The 13,602-nt window shown below is 39.3% G+C and overlaps 1 protein-coding gene across 5 annotated transcripts in view; it reads right to left on the minus strand.

Moving 5' to 3' along the window:
* The window catches only part of ncor1 (nuclear receptor corepressor 1), a 60,625-nt gene that overhangs the window by 31,052 nt on the left and 15,971 nt on the right, over positions 1–13,602 (minus strand). For all 5 annotated transcript variants that reach the window (XM_014335550.2, XM_005928475.3, XM_014335551.2 and 2 more), the window contains exons 10-14: positions 6,146–6,318; positions 5,091–5,181; positions 4,402–4,580; positions 4,206–4,260; positions 3,028–3,126 (exon numbers count right to left, since the gene is read on the minus strand). In XM_014335550.2, coding sequence (XP_014191036.1) covers positions 3,028–3,126; positions 4,206–4,260; positions 4,402–4,580; positions 5,091–5,181; positions 6,146–6,318 — 597 coding nt within the window. The remainder of the gene's footprint in view (positions 1–3,027; positions 3,127–4,205; positions 4,261–4,401; positions 4,581–5,090; positions 5,182–6,145; positions 6,319–13,602) is intronic.

The raw sequence follows: 13,602 nt of genomic DNA on the forward strand, positions 1-13,602 counted from the left end.
AGCCGCCCAAAGAATTGTCCATCTCACATGCACACACTAATCTATGCAGGGTCACTCAAGGTAATCCCTGCCGAGCACTCCTCTTTGATTGGCACTCACAGCAGCACAGTGAGATTTTTGGGCCCGTCAGATGGCCGGGCTGTACCAACTCAGCCGTCTCAGAGAGGGGTGAATATCTCTTTCTCTCGCTCTCGCTTTCAGAAGAACAGAAGAAAGAGGAAATGGAAAACGAGGAGGAGAAAAAAAAAGAGAGAGAAAAAAAGCAGCACACAGCAGATAAGCTGCCAGCGCTGACTCGGTCTCACTGAGGATTTTTTTCACTCAGCTTCACTCACTCGCCCTACATTCCACTGCTTTACTCTTGCTCACTCTTGTCCTTTTTCTTCCAACTCTAATGACTCACTCTGCTCACTTGAGCTGCAGTTGTTAAGGCACAAAAAGCTTAAAAAGTGCACTACGTCCTGATGTGCATTATTACGAATATTAATAATAATCCATTGTATATGGGGGAAAAAAACAACACACTGAATTATTTAATGAACTGCCCTGAATCACAGGATGATGGGATTTTACTTTAGAAGTGACAAAAGAACTAAATATTTTCATTCTGAAGTGACAAAAATTACAAATTGCTCACATCACACTTTGATGTTTTCTAGTGAGCTAAAAAAGTAGACCTGGGCTAGTTAAGTATCAATCAATGTTCATCAATCAGGTAAGGACCCTTTATAGTTCATCTGTGTATGAAAGAAGACTGTGAGAGCCATAATCACTCTGATAATTTAAAATCTTTTCAAAAAAAGGGCCATTTACTGTATACAGCCTTCTTTAACATCCACTGTTTGGAAAAGCAGTTCGGAGTCTGCATCAATCAGCATCTGCAACAGAGCCGACTTGCTTATTATGCATGCAAGTAAAACGGTTAATGTAAACGGTATACAACAATCCACCACATCACATACCAGCGTCCACAAGTTAAACAAAAAGTGGTTTCAACAAGTCCAACCAATCATAAGCTCAGAAACTGGCGATACAGAAAGACATTTCTCTGCTCATAGTTGGCCTCATGTGTCACAGAAAAGTCAAGTTCTCTCTCAGCTGCTGGCAGCTTTTTTGCTTATGTAGAGAAATAGTCTACAACCAACCCATTGTACTGCACAGTAGATGTACGCCACAGAGACAGAATGTCCTGTACACAGACTATAGTGAACTGGGGAAAGTCCAGCAGGGAGGAGAATAATCCAACAGAACGTGTTGGCTGACATTTGGCACTGATTTTAATCAGAGTTAGGAGATGGCTGCACTTAAAATGATGCAGCCAAGACAACAATCATATGTATGTCTCTCTAAAGGTTTCCTTTTAGCATCAACAAAGTTTACATTCCATATCTGACAGTGCTCGCACACTGAGGCTTCAAAGGAAGACGCGGCTCCGCTTTGTCTCTTTGCTTGATGCCGGGACAAGTAAGTCTTTTGAGAGACCCATGCGGCAGATGAAAGTAGCATCATCTCAAAAGAATTCCAGCTTACTCTGAATTATTCACAAAAATATGGAATTATTTCATGTCTCTGAATCACTGTTCTGTATTTCTGCACAGCTTTTCAATCATACACCTCCTTTTTTACTCACTTTTCTTTTCTGTGTGTTCTAGCATTGCAGATTCAGCACTTAATAAGTAACTGCCACAATACATATAGTATTTTCTTTTCAAAAAATACATTAATATTAAATTAATGTATCTCCACTTTTAAAATAATTAATACAATTTTCAACAAAGCAGCACTCTTCATGGCTTTGCATGATGCTGATTCCATGCCAGAAAACAAAACTGCTGGCTAGATTAAAAATGAAGAGACGTTTTAATAAACTTGTTCATCTATACAGTGTTGTCTTTTAAGAATTTAAGAAACTTAAGTCAGACCAACAGTGTCAGGTTACCCAATCCTGGACGACATTTTTCACTGTCCAAACTTCACTGCATACTTTAATTTATATTTCAGTAACTCAGAGGTTATTTATATTTTATCGTGTGCAGATAGTGTTTGTGTCAAACTGAACCCATATTGTAATAATCTCCCTACTCGTAGCTTAAGTGGGCGATCGTGGCTCAAAGAGTTGGCAGTTCTTCATGTAATCGGAAGGTTGCCGGTTCGAGCCCCGGGTCGGACAGTCTCGGTCGTTGTGTCCTTGGGCAAAACACTTCACCTACCACCTACTGGTGATGGCCAGAGGGGCCGATGGCGCGATATGGCAGCCTCGCCATGAATAGTGGAATTGTACAGTGCTTTGAGGCCTCCCGAAAAGCGCTATATAAATCCAATCCATTATTATTATTAAGTAAATGTCACCCTGCTTTCAGGTTGCTCTCTCTGGCCCTTGAAGACTGCGAGCAAAGCAGAGTCTGGGGTGTGGTCCTTGTGTAATATATGTAGCATATGTGTATATTTATCAGCTGTCAGTCTGATGAGAAATGAAACAGGTGTGTAAGAGTAAGACGAAGGCAGTGCTGCAGACTGTGAAATAATGACATGTCATGGCCAGATGCAAACGATGTGCCCATCCATAACAATGGTTTTAATATAAGGCCAAGTGACATACTGTATAATTTGTTATTTCCAGTGCTTACAGGGTGTTTTACTGCTAAAGTTGACCTAATTTCCTATTAATAAAGCCTGTGAAAGACAAATCCATCATCGTGTTACTGACACTAGTAAAAAGAAAATAAATAAAACACATGAACTCTGTAAATCTTGGGTGAATCAGGTTGGTTTGATTTAAGTGAGGGTGTGATTTAAAGGTCTGGTTTAAGTGAGGGTGCTCCCTGTACAGCATGCAGAAGAAAGGATGCACAGCACCCTGTGGCCCACTGAATTCACCGCACCTATGCTGCTCTCACGTTACACAGAGATTTGGTTGGTTAGACCATTAAGACTCTTTAATGTCTGATCCCAGTGTATCAGACATTTAGGGCTGCAGTACCAGTGTGAAAATAGCGACATCACATTTTTAAAAAGTGTTTGATTTACCTGGTTCCTCCTCCGTCTTCCATAGTTTCGCCTCACCAGTGTCTTGTAGTTGTTGTTCTTTTTGGTCAAGTAGTAGTATAGGACACAATCAGCAACACACTGAAACAGGAATATCAAATTTAAGAATTTCCAGTTCTTTAACCTGGTTTATTATTATCAACTATCTATTTTTTTCCCTAACAGATGTGTTTGTTTTTCAGCTGAATTGTCCAAATTGTAGGGCATATTAAAGGTGGAAAAGGTTTGAAATTTATTGCGGTCTTATTTGTTTTAACATAAAAAATCCTGGATGTGTTATGCTTTTTATATCCACTGTAAGTGTACAAAGAAGTCTGCTTTATAGACATCACTTCATTTATTTTTTATTTACTTTCTAACACCAACTTGTTTTTATTTGCTGATGGAAGCTTTTTCATTTTATTCATCATTTTATTCTATTTTGTGATGCAACTGTATTTGCTTTTTAGGGCCTGAGCACAAAATGTTCAAAGGCCCTATTGTATCTGTTCTGTTTATTATTATTATTTTATGTCTTTGAACACCTTTTTGAGGCTTTATAATGCAAAAAAAAAAAAATCATAAAGTTTTGCACATGTGTCAGGTCTGGTGAAAATGTACATATTTTATTGGATTCACATACAGAGAGCAGGAAATGGCTCAATGGCGTCACTTATGATAGTACAACCAGCGCATGGTTTGAGCTACATGAATGAAATTTGGTACACATGTGTAACATGCCAAGAGGATCAAAAAAGTCTGGGGGCGTTCAGCAAAATTCGACCACATCACGCTTGGAGGTACACCAGAATGGGAGGGCCCTCTCATTGCTGCTTGCAGCTTTAATTTTTTCTATTTTTTCTATTTTTATTATTCCATGCATCTACTAATTTTTTTGGTAAATGTATTGATTCTTTCACAGGGCCCATCTCCCAGAGCAGTCAAAGCACTCCATACTTTTATTTTGCCGGGTATTATTTGTATTATCGTATTACTTATTATTGGCTTATAAATCATCTTTCAAGCACTCTGAACTACACTGACCTGCATATAAAGTGCCATACATATAAAATTTGATTGATTTGCAGACCTACAAAAATAGGAACTAAAATGAACACATAAATTTGTTACAAAAGATCAGAATAAGCAGTCTTATGACAAACACTTTAACTGCAGTTTACCTTTCTTTCAAGATAGGAGGCAATCAGGCCAAAGTTCTTGGGGTGTTGGACAAACCTGCACAAACAATCCACAGATTATTCATGTGCCAAAACCACAAGAGCAAGCTAGCATTAAGTCCCATAAACCACATCTGAAGTACAGGGAGACACTGCGACTGTAACATCTTGTGCCACCAGCAAAACAAAAACAACTCACTTCTCCTTGAAGATCTCCTTTTCGTGTTCCGTCCAAACATTCATGAACTGCCGGGCTTTGTACACCTTCATCGGGTCGTCCATCAAGCCGTTCATGTTAATGAACTTCACTCGCCTCTGCTCAGAGTCATACATCATGGGTGGGATGACTGACAGCTGTCTCATCTGCTTCTCGTTGTTCTGTGGAACACAGACAAAGCAGCCTCTGTTACCCCTCTTAACCAATACACCACCTTACAGCTTACTCATGAAGATTATGTGCTTTATGATTTGAGGTGATGTAGTAAGGGAGATAAAAGAGACATCTCTCCCTCTCCAAATACACAAAAACCTAGACACTTTTCAAACAGGCAGTGTTTGAACTATGTGAGTTCGAGAGCCTCCTTTTACAGTTTCACTCCTTTTTGCTTAATCCAGCTGTTTCGGTTGTTTCAGTTTCACATTAAAAGCATTATACCACAAAACCAGTGATGCTTTTATTGTGAAGCAGTTACAGAAAGACTAGTGTGGTTACCGCAGAATCAGCAGAACTCATTATCATCTAAACATTTCTACTTTCTGTTTGGCGCAATGGGGGGGGAAAAAAAGAAACCCTCAGAGGGCCAGAGTGGCTGAACTGGTTACAGCTGCTCATGACTGTGGCATAGGAACCTCATAGCACATTTCAAATTATGTCCACTTAATACCCACCTCCTGCTCAGAAAGCCCATCTATGATTTCAGAAATCTCATGTTCGCTTCTTGCAATTGTTGCAGACAGACCTGTTCCCCTTTGTCCAACCCTGTGAAAAAGCAGAGTTATAAATGTTACAATATTGATCATTTATTTCAAATGTTGTCAAAATAATGTAAAAAAAAAAGGAAAAAAAAAAAAAAAAGAGAGTAATCCATAACATCTGTATAGAACCTAGCTGACATTGACACCCTTTAAGAACAAAAAAACAAAAAATAAACCTCCAAACTCAGGGACAAATTGCTGAGAAAGAGAAATTTTGGACTTTCAAAGCCCTCTTCAAGATCAAAGTCCTTGTGCCCGTTATTAATGAAGAAAACAGTCTCCCTGAACAGTTATTACTGGCTTCCTCCTTCATGGTCTAGCAGTCTACATGAATAGCGCTGACATAAAAACTCTTATGTGGATATTTCAATTAAAGCACAAAGCGCCAGCGCCAGGAACAACCAGACTCTGGACCCTGACCCCGTCTCAAACCCAGAGAGCCAAAGTAGGCCATTACATACCACCAAATGCCCTCCATTTAAGAGATCGCTGAACAGGCCTCTTAAAGACAGAAAAGGCAATTTTAACATCTAGGTGTAGTGCCAGTTCTTGTTGTTAATGTATCGAATCCCTGCGAGAGTGAAAATTCACAGTGGCGCCTTCAGTTTTAATCACATCCAGCGTACACTATTCCTTTTTTATGATTTTAACTCACGCTACGTGTTTTGATCAGACTCCATGCATGGCCAGAATGACTCCTCGCTACACAGTACAAGCAGCCATGTGGACTTCACTCTGAATGTAACCGCAAGCATTTCACAGATCATTAAATTGATTGGTGAAAAGAAAATTGATCAAAACTGAAAATAAAACCAATTACTTTCAGTTTAACCCTAATCTGTATGTTGACCTCTTTAAACCAAATCCTCACTTTGCGAAGTTCAAAAGGCATCAGTGTGTTTTTGAAAAAAGTACCAAAAATACCTAATCATATGTCTCTGGGTTGTTTTGTTTTTTTACATTTTTACCTCTGGAAGCGTTCCTGCTGCTCTCTCTGCTTGCGGATCTCGGGGAATTGCCTTTCATAGTACTCCCGTGTTCTGCTCTCCTTGGCTTTGCGTCTGGGGTTGTTCTCCATTCTCTCCACCTTCTTCTCCCATGCTTCCATCAGCTGGTCATAACGCTGGCAGATCTTCTGCTCCTGTGTACACAGCATGAAACATGCACGACTACATCAAGAGGGGGTTAAGTTAAACTTCAGGGATATCAGTGTGTCCACTCAGGTTACACAAATAATCGAGCTCCTCCAGCGTGGTACATCAATACAAGCAGCAGCTCCCAACACAGTCTGGGGAGTGTGGAGGAGATACCAGCAGATGTGCTGTTACACAATGAGAGCCGAGCAGGGCTGAGCAGACTGCTGCTGAACATCAGAACTGGAAGACCACTACTGGCGCCCTGTTCTCATTGCAAATGAGAGCAGGTTCACATCGAGCACATGGGACTGACATGAAAAAGACTCAATGGTGAACGTTACACTGCCTGCAACACCATCTGTCTTTTGAGAGTTTGGACTGAAAACAGGCACATGAACTCAGACTCGTCTGTACTGGTAAATGTCAGCGGCGTTACCGATCACCTACTCCCCTGGGATTATATCAGAGGGGTTTTCTACATCCACATCCCTGCCTGGATGTGATAGGCCTGGATTTCCGCAACACAGGTATCTCATGAGTGTTTCTCCAGACTCCTCGGTGTCGTCTTAAGTTATTAAAATCGGGGGAAAGGATCCTTTATATTGTGGTGTAGTGTACCATTCACCTGCTCCAAACAGCATGACAAAAAGGATTTTAGTGACTTTTTTTAAATCATCCACCCTAAAACCGTTGACTGGTTGTAGTCAAGGATTTTTATCATCCATACTGATAATGACTCTGGACACTTTTAATTTTATCCAGCCCAACTGTCCTTTGGAACTCGTTTTTACTTTGGGTCTGTCCGTTGATTCTCTCTGTTCTGAGGACATTTTTATTTCCAACCACTGCAGTGTTATTTTTAATTTATCTGTGACTGTGACCCCGTCTTCAGCTCACTATGAGGTCTGCTCTTATTAAAATCATCTACTGCCAGCACGTTTTCTGAGGCTTTAATTTATTTTTATTCTCTTATAATGATGTAGATATCCTAATGGATCATTTTAATGTATATAAGATTTTAATTCTTTTTATCTTTCTGTTGTTTTAGTGTAACACTGAGGGCCATGGGAGCACTGCAATTTCAAATTCCGGTCTATTATCTGTACATATGGTTTTTGACAATAAAGCTGACTTTTGATTTAACTTTATTAACATTGCCTTTCTATTTTAGACTATATCTATCCTTTTAAAACAAGATCAGTACCAGTTTTACAGTCCTCTGCTACACCTACTGCTCCTATACTCTTAAATGAGGACTGTCAACGTTATCTTTCCTTTTTTGTTGATAAAGTCAGAAATGTAAGAAATAATATCTTTTCCTCAGCATCTATGTTGATGGTTCCCACACCAGCTCGGCCAGTTATCTTACGCAGCTTTGCAGCAGTAACTTTACCTGCTAGCGAAGCTTATTGGTACAATGAAAGCCTCTTCTTGCTCTCTGGACATTTTACCTACATCTTTGTTGAAAAATGTCTTAGTTCCAGTGTGCTCACTATTGTCAATGTTTCACTGGCCTCCAGTAAGGTACCTACTGATTTCAATGTTTGGCAATTTTTTTTAAAGAAACTTGATTAAGGAACCTCTAGTTTTACTTTATATGCACATCAAGTCTCTGGTTCGCTCCTGTTTTTATCATCTAAAAAATATTGCCAAACTAAGATCTATTGTGTCACGTCCTAAACTGGAAATGATCATTCATGCTTTGGTTTCATCACGATTGGATTACTGCAATGCACTGTATACATGTCTTAGCAAAGCCTCCAAAGAACGCTTGCAAGTTCTTTAAAATGCTGCTCTTGACATGGCTTTCGGTCTACATCAGAGTGAAATTTAAGATTCTTTCACTCACTGAGAGCTCTTCGTGGACAGGCACTAGGTTATATCAGAGGACTTCTGTACCCATAGGTCCCCGAGGTCCTGTGACCAGGGTCTGCTGATGATGCCCCATACTAAGCTGAAAACAAAAGGAGATAGAGCCTTCTGTTCAGTGGCCTCCAGACTCTGCAACTCTCTTCCTTTGGACTTGACTGTACAGTCTCTTTTAAAAGCCAGTTAAAAACATCTCTTTAAATCTGCTTTTATTCATTTATTTATTTTTACATTGTTGGCTCTTGTGAAGCACTTTGTGATTTTATATCCTGAAAGGTGCTATATAAATAAAGTTTTACTTACTTAACCCTTCTTGGCACTTATGGGTATGCCATGCTGGAGGAGCTACACTGCTTATGCAACCTGAATGGGCAGCTCATCCTATCAGCATTGACAAGGACATCAGCAAAAATCGCAAATAGAGAAAAATTACTCAAGAGAGAGCAATGATCTGTGGCCAACACCTCTACAACCATTCCTTTTTTTATCTTGTTGCATTTCTAGTGCTCCTGATGTTACTTTCATTTGCAACAGACATGGTTTATGCTTCCTTATACCTGAAATTTAACCAACCTTGTGTTGGATTGTGAGAATCAAGTGTTCCCTTCATTCTTTTAAGCAATATACATCACATTTTAAGGAAGCACCTGCAATCTCCAAACAAAAATTAATTAAGTTTTTATATTTGGCTCTGCAGAATATGTGAAAGAGATATTTAATCTGGATGGCATTGCCTTGACATCCAGTATTTATGTGAGGAAACTTTCAACTAGGACCAGTACTCTAACTCAACACCGTCTTCTTTTATCATGCAATATTGTCAAAAGCTGTCTCTAAAAGTGCAATAAGTGCTAAAAAAAAGTAGTACCAACATTTACTGTCTTTTACTGGCCGATTGTCCTAGAAGCTGTTGTGAACTGTTGCAATATAATGTAATGACAGTAGGTTACGCTCTCAATGGATTACTTTTTAATTGTAACGATCGTGTGATGTAAAGTAACACTCCTCAACACAGATTTATAATTAATTCAAATAACAAAAATGCACCAAATCTGGTCGATCATAACAGCATTGCTGTTAAACACCAGCAAAAATCTCTGTGCCTTTAAAAAGTCTGGCTCATTCGCCAGGAACTGCACTCAAACATTTTTGAACAAACAAAGGCAACAACTCAATTTGTTGGGGCCAACCCAAACGCTGCTACACCAGTGGACAGATGAGGCAAAACAGATGCAAATAATGTTAAAGGTTAAAAAGTTGAAGAAAAAAACCCCCAAAAAACCCCCAATGATTGTGATTTTACATGCAGGTAAGCGTGTGTTTATTAGCACATGTGTTATTTGACCAGTCACTGAAACCTGTGTTGTACTTTGTCATTGAAAGGGAGTGAGAAAGTAAACATGGCGACAGACGGGCTGAAGTGAAAGCAGAAGAGTTCACCGAGTACAAGCTGCTCAGGAACTCGTGTTGGTTGTGCGGTTTGTGTCTGCCGTTGACATTACTTATTTCAGTATCCTGACCCACGCACAAGCTGCTCCCATCCACCAATTCTATCTACAAATAAGGTTCAAAAGCTCATTGCCTCTTTGTTTTAGTTGTTATTAACACACACAGGTACCATATATTTATTAGTAACTGTGGAGGGGAAAAAGGATTTGTTTGTAATAATTTCCAAAAGTGTCACAGTTAGAATGTTAAATTACGATCTGGAAAGACTGCAGGACAATATAGCCTCATTTCCACTTTGTGCAGCGATAGACAAACAATTCACCTTCCTCTTGGCATGTAGCCATGTGCACTCTGCCATTGTTCAGAGTCCAAAAGCCTGTCTGACACAGAGGGAAAGGTGGGACTCACTGAGCCACTGCCACACACACACACACACACACACACACACACACACACACACACACACACACAAGTGTTTCCACATAGCTTACGTTTGAAATATTTAAATAAATGGTAACTGATAAGAAAGACCAAGAATTGGCCAGCCGTTTCTAAGAAATGGTCTTTGATGTGACAATATTTATTATTCTGTTACATAAAAAAAGCATTTATTGGCTGCCACAGTGAACAAACAAGGGAAAACAAGATGTTTCCTGTTCTGTAAATACATCAGTACATTATTTTTATTAGTCATTAGCACAGCTCAAGGGACAACAATGCTGGTCTACTGACCACAGGCCTGACACTCAGATACACAGATGCAGAACTGCTTGCTGATGTTCACTGGAAAAATGAGTCAGAGTGAGGTGCGCTGGATAACTCGTAGAGTTTCCAACAGATTTTTCTCTGTTATGTTTGTTACAAATGCTCAAACTCTAGTTAACATACAGGATACTTAGTTAACTTAATTTCAAAATGCAGGTTTTCTTACCAACATGCTAATGTTGATTGTTAATGGCAACAGTTCCAACAGTTTTTTTGGAATAAAGATTACAAAACACTCGATCTGCTCCCTTTTTTGTGAGATGTTGTTTAACCCCTTAGCAGTCCTATTAGTCCCCTAAACCATCCAATGTCCCGTGGGCGGTACGTCCGACTGCTAACAGTTTAAAATTTACTGTAAATATGAAAAAACGGACAGGATTATTCCATCACTTTCCTCTTCTGGCCTGTCAAAGTCTGATTTGAAATGAAATTTGCACGAGAGTTGAATGGGGCAGATGGGTTATGTATAGGGTTGGGCGATTGGACGAATATATTGACTACATACGATAGGCTGAGCCTATCGTCAATCGTTTTTACAAGGGCGATTTATTTATGTATTTGCCCATGAGTAAGTTTGCTAATAATGATGGAGCTAATAGAAGCAGTAAACAGAAAAAAAAAATAATAGTGCTGTTTTAACAGCACCATCTTTCATCTGCGAGTAGATACACCGTCCTCAGAGTGTGCCCAAATGCAGCGATTCATTTACTCAAACTCATAACAGAAAGAAAGAAAGGTAGTAGCCTATTTTCAGAAAAAAACATTCAGATGGTGGACACATACATGCTAATGCAAGTTAGTCATGTTTCAGTCCTTTGCTCGCACTATACGTCAGCGGCACACCGTTTTGGTTACATCCTTAAGTTTACCTCTTTCATTGGTTTAAAGCCAAAGAAATCCCAAATTGGCGACTTTATATTTTTTTGGCAATTAGTTCATCCATGTTTGGACTTCTTCTGTGTTGTAAATCGGTCCGTGCATAATTACATTGCTCCACCCATCAAAAAGTCTGCGCATGCGTGAATATATCACCCATTGTCAATTATTGGACAATGTACGATGGATTGTTGGTTGGCAAATTTTTAATTATCGCACAACCATAGTTATATACATAAAAAAGTCCCTTCTCCCCAGCAATGCTCTCCATGTAGGTCTTAAAATAAATTTTGGGGAAACAAAATTCATTAGAGCCATGAAACAGATTTAAAAGCTAGTATTAGCTTTATATATATAGGCAGGACAGTTGCAGCTTTTCAACTGCAATTCCAACTGTTCAGTTTTTTATTGTGACATCAAATAGCAGCATAAAAGTCTCGCTATTCATCATTTCTTTTCATTTTTTAAATGTATGTAGACATCTTAGTAAAGTTGTCTCTTTGTCTTATGCCTGAATGACACATAGGTTAATGTTAGTTGACACAAAAACAGATGTTCTTCTGAAAAAGGTCAGGTATGAGTAGGGCTGGGCCATATTATACCGTTCACGGTAATACCGGTATAATGTTAGGCAACGATAGGAAAATGAAATATCGCGATAGAATGAGTAAAACGCGCATGCGCAGTGCCTTTGTTTTCATACGCACATGGCCGATTGTTGAGTGAAACAGATGAACCAGAATTGGTTTGTAAAAATGGTGCAACTTCAGTGATGTGGAACTGGTTTGGTGTTTGTCCGTCAGATACACAACAAAGCACATTTTTTTGCAGAACATGCAAGCGGCCGTCGTTATTGTCATATTTGTCGGACTAAGATGCTCTTAAATCTGGGAGTAATCTGGGTCCTAAACTCCGTATCTTCAGGTCAAACAACACTGCAGCATCACTTAGAGTTAAAAACTGTCTAAATTCTTTCATCTTTAATAAAACGATCAGCATTGCTGCTTTACCAGGTGTAACTATAAAGTTTAACTTCCAGGCATCCATGAAAACAAAAGTTATTACATTTAACGGAGTTAGAAGTTAGCAGGAAGCTAGCGGAAGTTAGCTCGCTAGTTTCGCTAGTTACCTAAGCATGATATAGCATGTTCTGACTGAGAGATTTCTGAAAAAAATCAAACGTACAGCTCTGCTATCACTTCCAACATAAATGAAGACAGGAAACTAAACAGCAGTGACGTTTGTAGGGTTACTGAAGTTGGGCTAGCTGGTATATAATGATGTGCTACGTGATCGCTAGCGACACAGCTATGTTAGCATAACATAAACAGTGAAGCTGGAGGACGAACACTAACACTTTTCCACTTATAAAAGTTAACGTGAAGGTTCCTCATGGTTAGAGACAAATGCAATCGCATGGCAGGATGCTGTAAACGGACCAAACTTCAGTCAGGAGAACAACTGAGATAATCCATCCACAATACGAGGTTAGTCATTAATATACTGCAACAACATGGGAATAGAGCAGCTGCCAGAGAATTCAACATTAATGAATCAATGTTACGGAAGTGGAGGAAGCGCAGTTTTTGGCTTTCCCCATATTTCAAAAGTGCTTCATCTCTTTGCTATGACTGTCGCCCGGCATAATTTGCAGATGATAATGGTTGTAGCCGCTGCGATGCTTTCGACCAAAACAGGCGCAGCTTGATGACATCATTAACATGCGCTATCGCGATAGAGCGATATAGTCAAAAGCTCTATCGTTGGCCAAATTTATATAGTTTCTATCGTATATCATTTATATCGCCCACCCCTATCACTAACCTCATATTGTGGCTGGATTAGGGCTGTTCGATATAACGATATATATCGGATGACAATATAAAAACGTCTATCGTTTCCTATTGCACTATCGTTTGTTTCGCGGTGTCGTAAACTAAACTGTTTATAGCAATATTTCTCATCGTTTTGACAGTCACTGTAGTGGCTACATTAATTTCTTAAAGTCTCTCTTTCTCTTATATTTAATATAACCACACTATGGACGGACAAGTGCCTGTTTTTACGTGTTGTCGTTAGGAACAATGACGGTATAACCATCGCCTGGCTCCGCTGTCCGCTTGTTTGTTTTCCACGTAAACCTTTCACAATAAAGCTCAAGATCCTGTTGAGACTTTTCAGAATAAACTGAATCAAATGAAAGAGTATGCAGAGAGTTTACGGATGAGAAGCAAAAAAAAGAGCCATCAGGTGCTAAAAAATAAACCTTAGACTCAAACTTTGAAAGAAAATGGTGGCCGTTACAACTTATGTCTAAAAATGTATAGTTT

This window comes from Haplochromis burtoni, unplaced genomic scaffold, assembly GCF_018398535.1.
Source record: "Haplochromis burtoni strain Fernald_Lab_line unplaced genomic scaffold, NCSU_Asbu1 Contig_115, whole genome shotgun sequence".
Classification (NCBI taxonomy): domain Eukaryota; kingdom Metazoa; phylum Chordata; class Actinopteri; order Cichliformes; family Cichlidae; genus Haplochromis; species Haplochromis burtoni.